The sequence below is a fragment of the Mus pahari genome, chromosome 10 (assembly GCF_900095145.1).
Source record: "Mus pahari chromosome 10, PAHARI_EIJ_v1.1, whole genome shotgun sequence".
NCBI lineage: Eukaryota > Metazoa > Chordata > Mammalia > Rodentia > Muridae > Mus > Mus pahari.
The window spans coordinates 65,476,017-65,490,634 of record NC_034599.1 but is presented as its reverse complement, the minus strand read 5'-3'; the positions used below and the strand labels follow the sequence as shown (position 1 = coordinate 65,490,634).

Genomic DNA, 14,618 nt, shown 5'->3' with positions numbered 1-14,618 from the left:
GTGTTCTGTAATTGTTCTCTTTACTGTTAGGGGGGGAGAGAGAGAGAGAGAGAGAGAGAGAGAGAGAGAGAGAGAGAGAGAGAGAGCGCGAAGGCGAGCGCATTAACATTTCAAAACCTGTTTTATTGACTATTTAGAGGCTTTTACATCTTTAATTAGAAAATGGGCTAGTGACATGGCTCAGTGAGTAAGAGCACTGGCTGCTCTTTTGGGTTCAAATCCCAGCAACCACATGGTGGAGCAGGGCCGACTGGAGCAAGAAAAGGTCCTAAAAATTCAATTCCCAGCAACCAAATGAAGGTTTACAACCATCTGTACAGCTACAGTGTACTTACATACATAAAATAAATAAATCTTTAAAAAAAAGAAGAAGAAGAAAAGAAAGTCATCTAAGCAAAGCAGGTTCTTAAGGGTGTCAGACAGAAGACACTTAGAATGACTAGTCCATGATCAGCGAAAACACAGAGTTTCCCATTTTCCTCTTTAGTGGCTAAGAACTTCCACAATAAGAATATGTGCTTCCTCTGCAGTTTGTATATTCCACTACCTAATGCCAGCTTCTTATAGTTTCAGGATGACCAAATAGTCTCAGTATCTGGCAGATCCTTTTCCTCAGATAAGGAAAACTCTTACTGAGACTACGGCCTAGAGAGATGGCTTAGCTGCTGAAAACCCTTGCTATTCTGGCAGAGGACTCAGGTCCGACTCCTAGCACCCATATGGGGGCTCACAGCTGCCCATAACTCCTGTTTCAAGGACCTCTTCTGACCAGACACACACTGGGTACAAAGAAATCATGCAAACAAAACACTCATACACATGAAATAAGATAAATCAATCTAAAAACTTTCAAAAGTATTTTATATATATAAAATATATTTATGTAACTGTTTTGAATATTAAAAAGTAAAAAGGATATACCTTTCCATATTTGCCAAAGAGGTTCTTCAAATCAGCAGCTTTGGTATTAGAAGACAGTCCACTGACCCAGATGTTCTTAGTTGAGCTTCCACTGCTACCACCAGCACTGCCTGTGCTCCCTAGGACAGATTTCACACCGAAGCTTAAGTGCCTGCAGTGGCCTACAAGGCTCATAAGCTTCCATTATCATATCTTTTCTCATTTAAATTTTGATAGTATTACATTACAACACTCAAACTCTTACAAACTTACCATTATGAAAATCAAAGAGAACAGTAAGAATAAATATTTGTACATTCCCTGTTACATGAATTATAACACAAAGTGAGTGAAAATTCCTTATTTTTTGTTATTTTGTAACAAATGTTAACAACCTGTCCTCAAACCATTACACTCAATTGAGGTGTCTGGAAGCTGCCCTATGACAATGAGCAGACTGCTCTAGGGTCGGACAGCTGTCATGAACACTAAAAGTTCTGAGAAATGGGAAAGAAAAAAAGGGTAGATCCAGAGTGGGGAACAAACATTCTAATAATTCACCTTCATTTTCTTTTTCTGTTTTTGTTTGGGGTTTTTGCTTGTATCTTTGTTTTAGTTTTTTGAGAAAGGATTTCCCTATGTAGCCCTAGCTCCCCTGGAACTCACTGTATACCAGGTTTGGCCTTGACCTCAGAGATCTGCCTGCCTCTGCCTCCCAAGTGCTGCAGTGCTTGTGCTACCACACCTGGCCACCTTCATGGGAATCACAGGTAGTTTAATAACTCTAGACCTAAGTTAGAAACAACCTTCTAAAATAATCATTTCAGCAAGAATAGAGATCTCAAAATAACTTAAGACTAGGGAAGTGACCACAGCTTTTCTGAACTGTCTCCACACAGATAGGGCTCACACATGTAAGTGTATGACACACATTAAGTTACTTAGTGCCAGCAGTGCTTTCTTCCTTTAGTGCTGTGACACAGAAAACAATGCCTAAAAATGCCATGCTTTCACATGTGCAAAAAGAGGGAGAGTAAACATCTGAGAGCTTTAAAATCCCATGAGATAAATCCAACAACGGGAAAGCTGCCCCATGCAGGCTTCTACAGAGAAACAATGCAGATGACTCAAACCCTGAAAATTCTTAAGGACAGTCATCAGAATGTTTTATTTTATGACCTGTAATACTTGGGCCTGGGTACTTACCTAAATTACAGGAAAAGGAACAGGAAAGAAGGCACCACTTAACCAAAATTACTAAGTTTCTCAATTTAAAGGATAAACCTTTGCATCTTTTCCATGAACTCTAACTATAAAGAACAGGATATTGCAATTATAGTTACTGAGTCAAGTCAGTAATAATTTCTAACTATGAAAACATACCAATGAAACACAACCACAGCAAAGCATGAAATCCTCCTTCTGACATTAAGGAGAGATTTGAAGATTTGGCAGTACATAAGAGCAAAGCATGTTCTTTTAGGATGCTTTTTTAGAAATCAAATGCTCTAAAAGCCATCGTAGAAGAGATACAACATGAAGTCATATTGCTCATGGGCACAAGATAACGAGTTAGCTCCAAATAACAAGCAACAATAAGATATGCTCCCTACAGGAGTATAGGGGGATATGCTCAAGGAACAACATACACTAGTATAAAGATTCTTATGTAACATAGTACCATGTACAATTATGTAAAACTTTTAAAAATTGTTCCTCAGATCGTCCAGGAATTGAACATAAAAGTATTTCTCTATATAAGACAAACACCAACACAAAGTAAGTCAAATTAGGAAGAGAACTCTGAAACATTTAAATACTGTACACTTTCTATGTACAGAAGTATATCCTAATTGAAAGAATTAAGTACTATCAAATGTTAGTAGAGGAGTCCATAAATATACACAACTATATTCATGATATAAGTTTCATCCTAAACAGAACAGGAAAAGAGATGTGGTCATGACTGATGTTTCAAACTCACTCTAACTAAAAACACTTCTATAACCTCTCATGTTCATATGAGTTTACAAAGTAACCAAAGGATAAAGTTTTAAATGACAGGGCTGGCTGAAATTGTTTTAAAGCTGCCAGTTAAAGGTTATTGAAACTTGGTCTTCTCAATAGATTTCTAAAGACTAAATGTCAAAGGGGACACAGACAACTAATGTTTTTGCTTGGAAGTGTGTGAGGTTATCATGAAATAAATAGAAAAAACATTGTTACCTTTGTCATCTTTAGATGATGTCTTGCTGTCTTTAGATTCCTTTGAAGAGCTAAAGAAGCAAATCACCAGAAGAAAATTGAAAACAAAAAACAAAACAAAGCCCAAACAGCTTGATATTGACAGCATTGCAAAACGGGTTCTACTCATACACATGGACAACTCCAAAGGCCTACAGTAGGCTACTTGAAATGGCTCCCTTAGGATTCTTGAACTGATTTTGCCCAAGATGCCTGAAGATCTAGGTTTTCTGGCAATCCTATTCAGTGGATATATGGCCATCTTCTCCAGATTTCAGGGCTGGGGCTTGACTTCACTTTGTGTTCTTAGGACTGACAGTTGCTCATTAACCACCATCACAAGGGTTTTTAAAAATAAAACACAAAAATTGTCAATATGAAAAAAAACCAACAACAACAAAAAAAACCAAACCAAAACAAAAATAACAAAAAGAAACCAAAAAAAAACAAAAACAAAAAAAAACAAAAAAAAAATATGCTGACAATTCGACAATGCACTCAGGACACTGCATATTATGAAGATCTTGATTTTTTTTTTAAATAACTTATGACGGTCAAAAATACTCTAGGCAGGATCATAAGACACTAATTATTGTACATGGTCTTGAAGCCACCCCCTTAATGTAGCGCGATCTTATTGAATGCTGGAATTTCAGTATCGTAAAGAACTGACATAGAAAAACAAACCTCTTTGCTTGACCAGAGGCCCCTGTAGACGAGGGCCCTTTCTTCAAAGTATCCTTTTCTTTGTCTCCAGATTCTGCTTTCTTAGCACTTTCTCTGGCTTCCTTCTCGACAGGCTCACCCTTCACGGAGTCTTCCTTCTTACCATCTTTATGGTTCGGGTTCATCTCATAATCCTTGGTTTCCTTCTCCGGGCTCTGTGCAATGGCGTCCTGCACATCTTTTGGCTTACTTGCTTCAGAATCTGTAATTTTCACATTTTTACCTGTTTCTAGGAGGTCATCACCATCAAAATCCAGAGTGATGGCATCTTCAGCCTGGATTGTGACCGAGATGTTGTCATCCTCAGCTTCTTTCCCAGTCGCATTAGCTTCCATCTCTTCATGAGCTGTGTGATCAGCCTCAGCTAGGCTCCCTTCTGAAGGAAGAGGTTTAGATACTTCTTGTGTGCCATCACCAGAACCTGCTATATCTAAGAGGATTTAACAGGAATAAATATGGCAAAACAAGAAGTTTAAACAATTTCACATTCATAAGCTAGAATAGGACCTAGAAAATATAAAGCCAGTCATTAGCACTGATGGAGGGTTAGGGGAACACAGGGATTAGCTAACATACACAATCCTTTACCTAAGATCACTTATTCTTCAGGGGGAAAATGATCTCTACATACAAACATCAAAACAACAACAGTGAGAGAATGGATCCATCCTCAAGGGTCAGCTCTTCATCTCTGCTTATAAGTTGATGGTATCTGAATTGTTTTCCTCCGTGCGAGAGTGAGAGATATGTAGATTTGTTTTCAATGTTCGGCTCATCTTGGGATTTAATCCTTGTGACCTTGGGAGCTCCTTGGTGACTTCCTGGAAGGTCACAATCTGAAGACATTGGTCTTCGGAGTATTCCCAGGCCCCATCTTTTTCACTCTTCATCCCTGGGTAGTCCAGAATCAAATGCAAAACTGCTATGGTGGACTCCGAGGAAGCTCCTCCATGACATCTAAGAGAGTGGCTGCTTGCTATCTGCATCCTGTCCAGATAGTCTGCAATGACTGTTTGCAAAGGTATCTTGCATTCCCAGAGAGAGGAGACCACAGGCATGTGAGATTTGCAGTCAGTAGCTTTATTCCAATGTTGCTTCGAGGCTTTTAATTCTGCCTGGCTGAGGAGCCTTTTCCATGTCCTTTCTAGTCCAATTAGGATAATGTGACTTCTGTCCAAGAACTCAACCTCATAGTGACCTCATATATTGCTACTGTTGTCCTGTGATTGCATTGGATAGGATAGTTTCCCAAGACACTACACATGTCAGAAAATCATATGAAAGTTTCTCTAAGTAGCAAACAAAAGCCAGTTTTCTGGTCATTCACCATTCTTAGGACTAGTACAAAATTCATTGAGTCATAAAACTCCAATAAGCACATATGAGTTACTGCAGTGTCAGTCTTAAAACACAGAATCTACTTACCGTATGCTACAAGTTATTTTTAAAATCTACAGTGATTTTGAATCTATCAAATCACTAAATCTACAGTGAAAAATGGTATTGTTCACTACAGTAACTGATATGCATAGGGCATACTTGTGTTCAAAAGAAAACCAAAACCAATTGGAAAATTAAGAAGCTAACTTAATTCACTAAATTGGTAATTTGAAAAGAAACTATTTTAAAATAAGATTTCAAATGAGGAATGTTTATTTTCATATAATTTGCTTTTCTACATGTCTATAAACTTGAAACTCTACTTAGCATCAAACATACCTTTCTCATTTTCTTCTTCCTCACCATCCTGAAATTCAAAGAATAATCAAATGTAAAATAAACTCACAGAGAACTATATTTTAATAGCACAAAATTAGTCAAATTAAACTAGTAGATAATTTAAAAATATTATTAAAGATGCATATCACACGCAAATATGTTCCAATCAAAACTCAGACCCATTTAGAACTACGGAGCACACTTCTGCTATATATAACTCTATAAAAAGAGGCAAATCTCTCAGTAAGCACATCATTTCATTAACCACAACTAGTTAACATAATCCAAACCTTACTTGTACTAAGAGCTGTCAATAAAATCCTTTATGCCACTCAGTTCATACTTTTTAAAGAACCTTTTTAATATTACATTAGTGGGGAGGCAATGAAAGAGCCAGCACCCATGTGAATATGCCCGCAGGAGTCAGTTTTGATTTTCTTCTTCTACCATGGAGGTCAAACTCCAGTGGTTAGGCTTGGCAGCAAGCACCTTCACCCACCTGAGCCATCTTACCAGCCTATCAGACATACTTTTAACATGTTATTATTCAAAGGAATTAGAAGTATAATCAGCAATGGAGTGGATGCATGATAAAGAAATAAAGAAAACAAAACAAAGCCCACCTCCCTTTCTACATTTCAACAAGGAAAAGGGATGATGATCAGGATGCAGCTCCAAATTACTCTTTCTAGGAAAAGATCTGTTAAATAAGTTCAAAGCTGTCACGAATATACTAGCAAATGGCCAACTTCAAATTGGTATTTGTGCTACAGGTAATCAAAGCAAAGAGCATACCCATTTAAGAAATTTTAACATAAGACACGTGTTATTTCCCAAATTTAACTATGTGCTAGCTTTAAAACAGAAATATCTCAATGACAAGATATTTTTCTTGGAAAAGAAGGAATTTTGTCTTTCTTTTTAAGAAAAAAATAGTTTATTGGGTATATACTGTGAAAAGGTAGGGGGCTTAGCAGTAACTAAACCACTTGTCTACAGCCAGAAAAGGGGGGGGGGGGACAACTTTTTTAATTAAGAAAACACTGCTAGGATTACTAAGGTAGTTTCACCAAGCTAAACTCTATCCCAACATAAGCCATAGAAATGTTAGGCAGGAAGCACAACAGTCTCAAAAGATGAGGTTCCCAGGACACCTTGGTCACTTGACTCTTTTTTTTTTTTTTTTTTTTGAGACAGGGTTTCTCTGTGTAGCCCTGGCTGTCCTGGAACTCACTCCGTAGACCAGGCTGGCCTCAAACTCAGAAATCCACCTGCCTCTGCCTCCCAAGTGCTGGGATTAAAGGCGTGCGCCACCACTGCCCGGCAGTCACTCAACTCAACAGCTGGCTCTAGTGATCTGGGAAAGCTAGCACGAGGAAAGCCTGTAAGTGCTGCCTCTCAAACCACACAGAAGCACCACAGAAGCCTGGGAACACTTGTTCAAACAGGCTGCTGGCACCAGGCGCACAGCTTCTGATTCTGCAGGTATCAAACAGCTGAAGAATGTGTACCACTTAACATGTGTCCAGATGAGTCACGCTGCAGGTCCAGGAAAGACCCGACCAACTCCTCCTGCCTAGCAGTAAAAGAAGATTTCAAGCAAAACTTTCAGTGGAAATCAAAATTACATTTTTTATCATGGATAACAACAATAATGTTGTGTGTGTGTGCATATGCACAAGAGTGTGTTGGTACATGGACACACAGAGGCCAGAGGTCAATGGCAGGTGTCTTTCCTCTATCACTCCCTTTCCCTTTTTTGGTGAGGCAAGATCTTTCACTGAACAGTTAGCTGAACTGGCTTGCCAGAGAGCTCCAGGGATCTGCCTGTGCCATCCTGCCCTCCCCACCTCAGCACTCTAGAGTTCCAGGTGTGCATCACTTTGGGGTTTTACATGAATGCTTGGGATCTGAGCTCCAGTCCACATGCTTGTACTATAAATCAACAGCAACATAAATATTACCTGTATACTGACATTGCATACTATAATTTCTTTTTCATTTAAGTTTTAATATTTGTGTATGTGTATGTTAGTCTGTCTGTCTGTACTTCAGTTGTCTTTAAGGTCCAGAATCCCTCAGAGCTGGAGTCACAAGCAGTTATGAGCTCCCCACCACCAAAGGAACCAAACTCTGGTCCTTTGGAAGAGCAGAGTGTATTCTTAACCACAAGCTAGCTCTCTAGTTCCCCGAGAATTTAATAAACTTAGTTGGTCACAAGTTGTCTTCTGACTTCCACAGGTGTGCTGTGGCACCCACGTACCAACACACAATTGAAATTTTAAATAAATAAATGACTACCTCTGGGCTCTTGATTACACAGTGAAGTGCAGCACTTGGAAAGAATGCTGCTTTGGGTAGAGTGGTTGGTGAAGGAAGTAAGGGGGGAAATAAGCTATTCTCAATTCTGAATACATTTATGCATGGCTTACTGGTTTATCTTGAAAGGCAAACTCTGGTCATTTGGAAGAGCACTTGTATACTCTTAACCACCAACTAGCTCTCTAGTTCCCCCAAAATTTAATAAACTTAATAATTTAAATAAATTTAATAAATACTATACCACTTCCAAGCTATTCTATTAAAGGTACAACATGATAGACAGAAATATACAAATTATTTGCTATTTTAAAAAAGTAAAAAAAAATAATAATTGCTATAGTTTCTGCTAATTAGAAATGCTGTTAAACTACTTTGTTTTACTGAAGTTTTAGCTCTTTTTTAATTTTGTGTGTGTGTGTGTGTGTGTGTGTGTGTGTACACTGCAGTTCTCTGTAACAGCAGTATGTACTCTTAACCACCGGGCCTTCTCTTGAGCTCCCTAGACATTTTTCTTATAATACATAGACAAACCAAGAAATACAAGAGACAGGAAAATGTTCAAATCATGACACCTGTGTATAAACATGCAATGTGTTTGAAAATAATCTCCCCACTAAAAACAATCTTTATTTGGCCACTTGAGGGGTTATCCTGAATAAGAGCATTTCATGCGTGAAAAATGAATCACATCTTCTAAAAATCAGGTACTCAAGCTGTTTATCTTGTAGTGGGGCCTACAAGCCCTAGTCAGATGCTGAAGGACTTAACATAAAGCTCCTCTCTTTCCACTCACCCTAGGGACAGCAAAGAGTCAAAGCCCAGCCTCACACACACTTCTCGGTCATTCACATTCGACTGCTGTTCTGTAGGCTAACGTGTGATAGATGTGTCTCTGCATGGGTAAATAAAAAGACCTTAAGCCTTCAAAATCATCTTACATCAGTAACTGTCTAACATCGCCTGCAGTGCACTAAACAGTATGGGAAAAACAAAGTGGCCCAGCTAAACACTGGAACAATATGAGCTGTATAGACAACAGCAACAGGCTTGCATGGGTTGATTAAGCCCATAAAAAGCACTAAGAATCTGCTGAAATAAAGTCACTGACTTCAGTACTATGGTAAGTTAAATAGGACTTAGAAAACTCTTAACAGTGTAGAGTTACTTAGTAAAAAGAATGTGGTAGCATATAAACCAACAACTAAATAAATGAGCCAGTGAGACTGCTCAGTAGGTAAGCATCATAACCTGAGTTCAGTCTCCAGGCCTCATGTGGTCAGGTGGTAGGGGAGAAACCACTCCCACAAGTTGTACTCTGATCTACACACACACACACACACACACACACACACACACAATGTAATGAAAAATTTTTAAGAATATGAGACTAAGCTTGAGATGTAATTAGTTGGTCTTTACCATTAAAACGTTTTGTATCACCATCCATCTAGACTTAATTCCATAGAATCACATGTGATATACCATAATGTATCAAGGAAAAAGAAAAGTAGAGATATAGAGTCCTCTGTAACATGAACAGCAAGCAACCACTAGATCAAAGAGGCATTACCTTTATGAAGAGAACAGGCGTAAACCTGACATGGAACAGTACACAGATTTCACATCTGCCAGCCCACAAAGGAAAAGCCCTCAGATTAGAGAAGCAGTATGCATATAGGTAAACAGAAAGGGAATGGACATGGCATAATCATGTACTTAGGGTACTTCAGGGACCCTGCTTGTTATTCATTTCTATTTTAGGAGTACAAGTGTTTTTGCCTGCATGCATGCATGTGTGCCTAGTGTCTGAAGAGGCCAGAAAGGGGCAGTAGAACCTTTGGAACTGGAGTTATAGATGGTTGTGAGTTGGTTGCTTGGAATCAAACCCAGATCCTCTATAAAAGCAATTAGTACTCTAAAGTGCTAAGCCATCTCTGTAGCCCCTCTTTTTGTTTTTGAGACAGGATCTCACTATGCAGTCCTGGAACTTGCTATATATATAGACCAGGTTGGTCTCAAACTCACCAAGATCCTCTTGACTCTAAATCCCAAGTGCTGGGATTAAATCTGTGTACCACCACATCCAGCTAAAGGGTTTCTTGAGAACTGAAAGTTTAAAGCCCTTAAAGAACTTTATAGAAATAATGTTTTTTTTAAAAAAAAACAACAAAAAAACAACAACAACAACAAAAAAAAAAAAAACCACCTTAAATAGGGGATGATGAGATGGCTCAGCAGTTAAGAGCACTGGCTGAATTCAATTCCCAGCAACCACACAGTGGCTCACAACCATCTATAAGGGGATCTGATGCCCTCTTCTGGCCTGGGGATGTATATGTAGCAGAGCATTAATACATTAAATAAATAAAATTTTTTAAAAATCCTAGTTTGTTCAATGCTTTAAAAAAAACCCTCAAGTAAATGACATCTTCAATTTAGTCAAACAACTACAAAGAAACACTAACTGCACATGTTCATGTTAGGATCTAGAACAATACATCAGGTCTAGCAAAGAAGGGTTTGTTTTGAAGTATGGTGCTGGGGTCAAACTCAAGACTTTATACATGGTAGGAAAGCATTCTACCAACTGAGCTACATCCCCAGCCATTTCTTAATGTTAAAACTGACCAGGAGGATCTGCTCGAAATCACAGGTCTATAATTAAGTAGAACACAATTAGAAGCAACTTGATCCAGAGGCTTCAAGACAAAAGCAGAAGATCGGGTTTACCTAGAGCTAAGCTATCCTGACACAAACATCATATCGTGTTTGTATTTTTTAAAGAAATAGACTAGGTTACTTTTTTTTTAATGTGTTTCATGTACACAGGTATTTTATCTTCATGTATGTCTGCACACCAGAAGAGGGCATCAGATTCTGTTTAGACTCAGTTAAACTGCAGTTAGAGCTTTTGAGCCACCAAGTGGGTGCTGAGAATTGTTTCAAAGAACAGCTTGTACTACCTTAAGCGCTGAGACTTCTCTCCAGCCCAAATCAAGGATCTTCAAAAAAATTACTAAAAAGGGAGTAGCAGGACACTACAAGGACACTTTCTGAATATCTCTGATGTGAAGTTAAGAAAATATTTTAAATGTGTATAGTAGATTAAAATAACTATAGACTCTCAAAGCTTATCTTTTTAAACCAACAATTAAAAATAGATGAAACAAATCAACCGAAATAAAAAGAAATATGTACTCTACACCTAAGGGGCACAACTGATCTGCAATACAGTAACTTGTTCATCTTAGTAAGAATATGCTGTAACAGGGGAACTCTCAAGCCTTCAGCAATGGCCTTGGTGGTGGCGGTATGTTTCTTTACGACTACTGTAATAATGTGCTGTGAGCTGCAGGAAATGGGTAACGTGGAAGTATCCCTATGAGCTACTTAGAGAAAAGGCCTAGAAATAATGATCAACTCAGGAGCAGTGAACACTCACAGCATTTATCACTAACAAGAAGTAGTAGCTACTTATAGGTCTAGCAGAAACTAGAGTACCTTTATATACACCAAAAATAAGGATAGCTAAAAATGCTCACTAGCAGTGAGTACACTCACTTCAATGATAACAACAGCAGACTGACAGACATTAAATATACCAACGCCAAGAGTTTAAAATAAAAGGACAAAATGCAAAGAAAATCGAAAGCTCGTTCATTATTTTGGAAATAGGTGGATTTTATAGGAGGAAAAAAAAAACAATACATATCCTGGCTCTCCTTTATAAATGACACTACTTGGTAACCAATTAGTACATAAAAGGTTAATTTTTCTAGAACTATTTCCGTTAACACTATGACCACTTTGAAACTCATCGCTTAGGATCCATACAAAAGCAGCACAAGGCGGCGTCCCACCAGTGAAGCACCTGTCTCTCACGCTATCCTTGAATCTGGTAGTAAGCCTAGCAGTCTATGCCGACTTACCAGTATCTACAGGAAGCAGAAATATGTTCAAAGACACCACGGAATACAACCAGCAAACTCTAGACTTTGGAAGTTAACGCAGGGCTTGGGAAACTGCTATTTTCATTGAAAACCAGTCAGCCCTATTCATTTTTACATCGTCTCTACTGCTTTCACACCATCACGGCACAGCTGAGTAGTTATAATACAGACTATATGGCCCAAAACAGCTAGGAAGACTTTACAACCCATGTTCTATGAGATTATCAACTAAGTCTCTCAACAAGTAAACCTAGGAGAAACTAAGTCAGAGAGCAAGGCTATAGATTAAAAGCGCATTAACACAAATGCCAATCAATCACAATGGACAGTTCTGGATTCAAACAAGACCTGTAAAACAATACCCATAGCTGAATGAATATCTGAATATTGACTTCAGTACTTAATGACACTATCATTTTTCTATTAATAATTTCTTTCAAAGTTACATACTGAACTTTGTCATGGAAAATGCATTTGACTTTAAAAACTGCAGAAATATAGATGCACAATATAGATGGAGGTGGAAGTAAAACAGACTGAAGGAGCTGAAATGGTTGAAGCCGGGTAATAGTTCCCTGTGTTTTTATCCCTAAGGCATCTGATATGTTCATGAAAAACCTTTGCAAGCATCAAGCATCATCAGGAGTGTCTGCATGCATTTGTATGTCTCTGGGGGGTTGCATATACATACATTATTTACACAAAGGAAAACAAAGGGCATTTATTTGCTTGTTGTGGATTTTCAGACAGGGTCTAGTTCCACAGCTCAATCTGACCCTGAACTTGCAATCTGCTGCCTATAATTCACCTGCTTCACCTCCAATGGTCAGGGTTATTACACTTTGCACTGTAATTATGAGCTAAATGATTTTACTTAGATGTAGCTTCCTTATTTTTAATACAATGTGGCTATATCTTAGTCTCTGAAGTAACTGTTTTCTTTCGCTATCAGGATGGTTTGCTTTTTCTATCCCATAAAAATGTTTAAACTTAAAAATGACAAGCATTCCATGAGTACTTTATTTCCTCCTGCTAAACATGTTGTCATAAAGTAGCCTGTGATGTAAACAGGGGTCACAGATACCACTCTGGCATACAGCTCACAATTTTTGTAACCATGGAAGCATCCCATCAGTGGAACTCAAAAAGCTAGTTGCCAAAAATACAAAGTTCAATTCCAGTTTTCTGAAAATTAGTAAGCTAAAAAAGTACTCCCTGCATCTGAAGCTCATCTCCCTCATCTACCACACAGACTGAACATAGAAGAGGAATAGCCCGCTGCCTCTCACAGTCCAAATGGCCCCTTCCTGAGTATTACAAGAAGCCAGAAACACTGCTTCCAAAAAGGTCAGTTTTCTTCCACTGAGATGAACAGGGAGCCACAGCTCACCTCACTGCACCTGTGAGGGTCACCATGGCAAAGGCCAGAGAGCTACAAAAAAAGGTGCATTGCCTACATGTATGTCTATGCACCAAGGGCATGTCTGGTGCCAAGTAGAGGTCAGAAGGTGTTCTAACACCTTAGGATTGGAGTGACAGATGATTGTGAGCCACTTGGTGGGTGCTGGGATTCAAACCTAGCTCCTCTGCAAGCAGCAAATGTTCTAACCAGGAAGCCATCTCTCCAGCCCCAGCTCTGCAGGCTGAACACACTCTCCTGTAACTGCTCTTCAAATCGACACTACTAAGAGCCCCAAATTGGATCACCATTTTCCCTAAATCTAGCAATGTGGTCAACAGTGAGTGGTACAGTGTCTCTATTAGAAGGCATGATTCTTAAAGAGTTAAAATATAGCAGGTCCTTGTGAGTAAATGAAAAGATAGAAGTCAGTTTTTAACATTAACATTGCAGAAAACTTTTTTTTTTTTGACAATGTTTCTCTGTATAGCCCTGGCTGTCCTAGAACTCACTTTGTAGACCAGGCTGGTCTCGAACTCAGAAATCCGCCTGCCTTTGCCTCACAAGTGCTGGGATTAAAGGCGTGAGCCGGGAAATCATACTTTCAAATGTACACTATGCATAACATGCACTAAGACATTCACCACATTCACCAAACAAAATGTTATGAACAAGAGAATTTTCCCACTATTATTGACGTTTACCTTAACAATGTTACACGAATAAAAAATTGAAGCATTGAAAAGAATATCATAGTTCTAAGTTATTTATTTTATACCAAATTGAAAAAAAAAAAAAAAAAGATTATAAACTTCCCAAGTCTGTTTTTTGGTAAGTCTCTACTAAACTTTCTAACTCTATAGATAATAGGAACCTCAACTCCTAATCATTTTTTGTGGCACCAGAACCTTCAGCTGTCAACAGTTTATACATATCACATTCAAAGTTCAGGATCAAACAAGGCAGTTTTACGAATTTTAGAATTACAAAGTAAAAATGTAAGATTGCCTTTCCGAGCCCTTCCACCCACAATTTATACTCACGGGACTAATTGCAAACTTACTTGGGCTGTTAGAAAGGTGTCATCTTCACCTTCTTGAGCTTCAGTTTCCTAAGTAAAAGGTATACAACAGCTTTGCTTTACAAAACATCTGGGTACAATGGGAATGCTTTGACGCTCATACCTGGTTATCATTTGCCTCATGCTCTGTTAACTATGGGCACCAAACCAGGAATTCAGACTACACTCTCTATGACAAAATAAAAAAAATCAGTCATGCCTCTTCATAATTAGAAAATTCTTGAGCCCCTCATTTACCAGGGTAGGCAGGAGGCACATGTTCTATGAATAACAACAG

General features: G+C 38.5%; 1 protein-coding gene across 3 annotated transcripts in view; it reads right to left on the bottom strand.

Moving 5' to 3' along the window:
- The window catches only part of Sltm (SAFB like transcription modulator), a 48,988-nt gene that overhangs the window by 14,646 nt on the left and 19,724 nt on the right, over positions 1-14,618 (bottom strand). For 2 of the 3 annotated variants that reach the window (XM_021206440.2, XM_029542867.1), the window contains 5 exons: positions 14,324-14,371; positions 5,590-5,617; positions 3,832-4,300; positions 3,127-3,176; positions 922-1,040 (listed from right to left, as the gene is read on the bottom strand). In XM_021206440.2, the coding sequence (XP_021062099.1) occupies positions 922-1,040; positions 3,127-3,176; positions 3,832-4,300; positions 5,590-5,617; positions 14,324-14,371 (714 nt within the window). The remainder of the gene's footprint in view (positions 1-921; positions 1,041-3,126; positions 3,177-3,831; positions 4,301-5,589; positions 5,618-14,323; positions 14,372-14,618) is intronic. The other variant, XM_021206442.2, reaches the window with a different exon arrangement.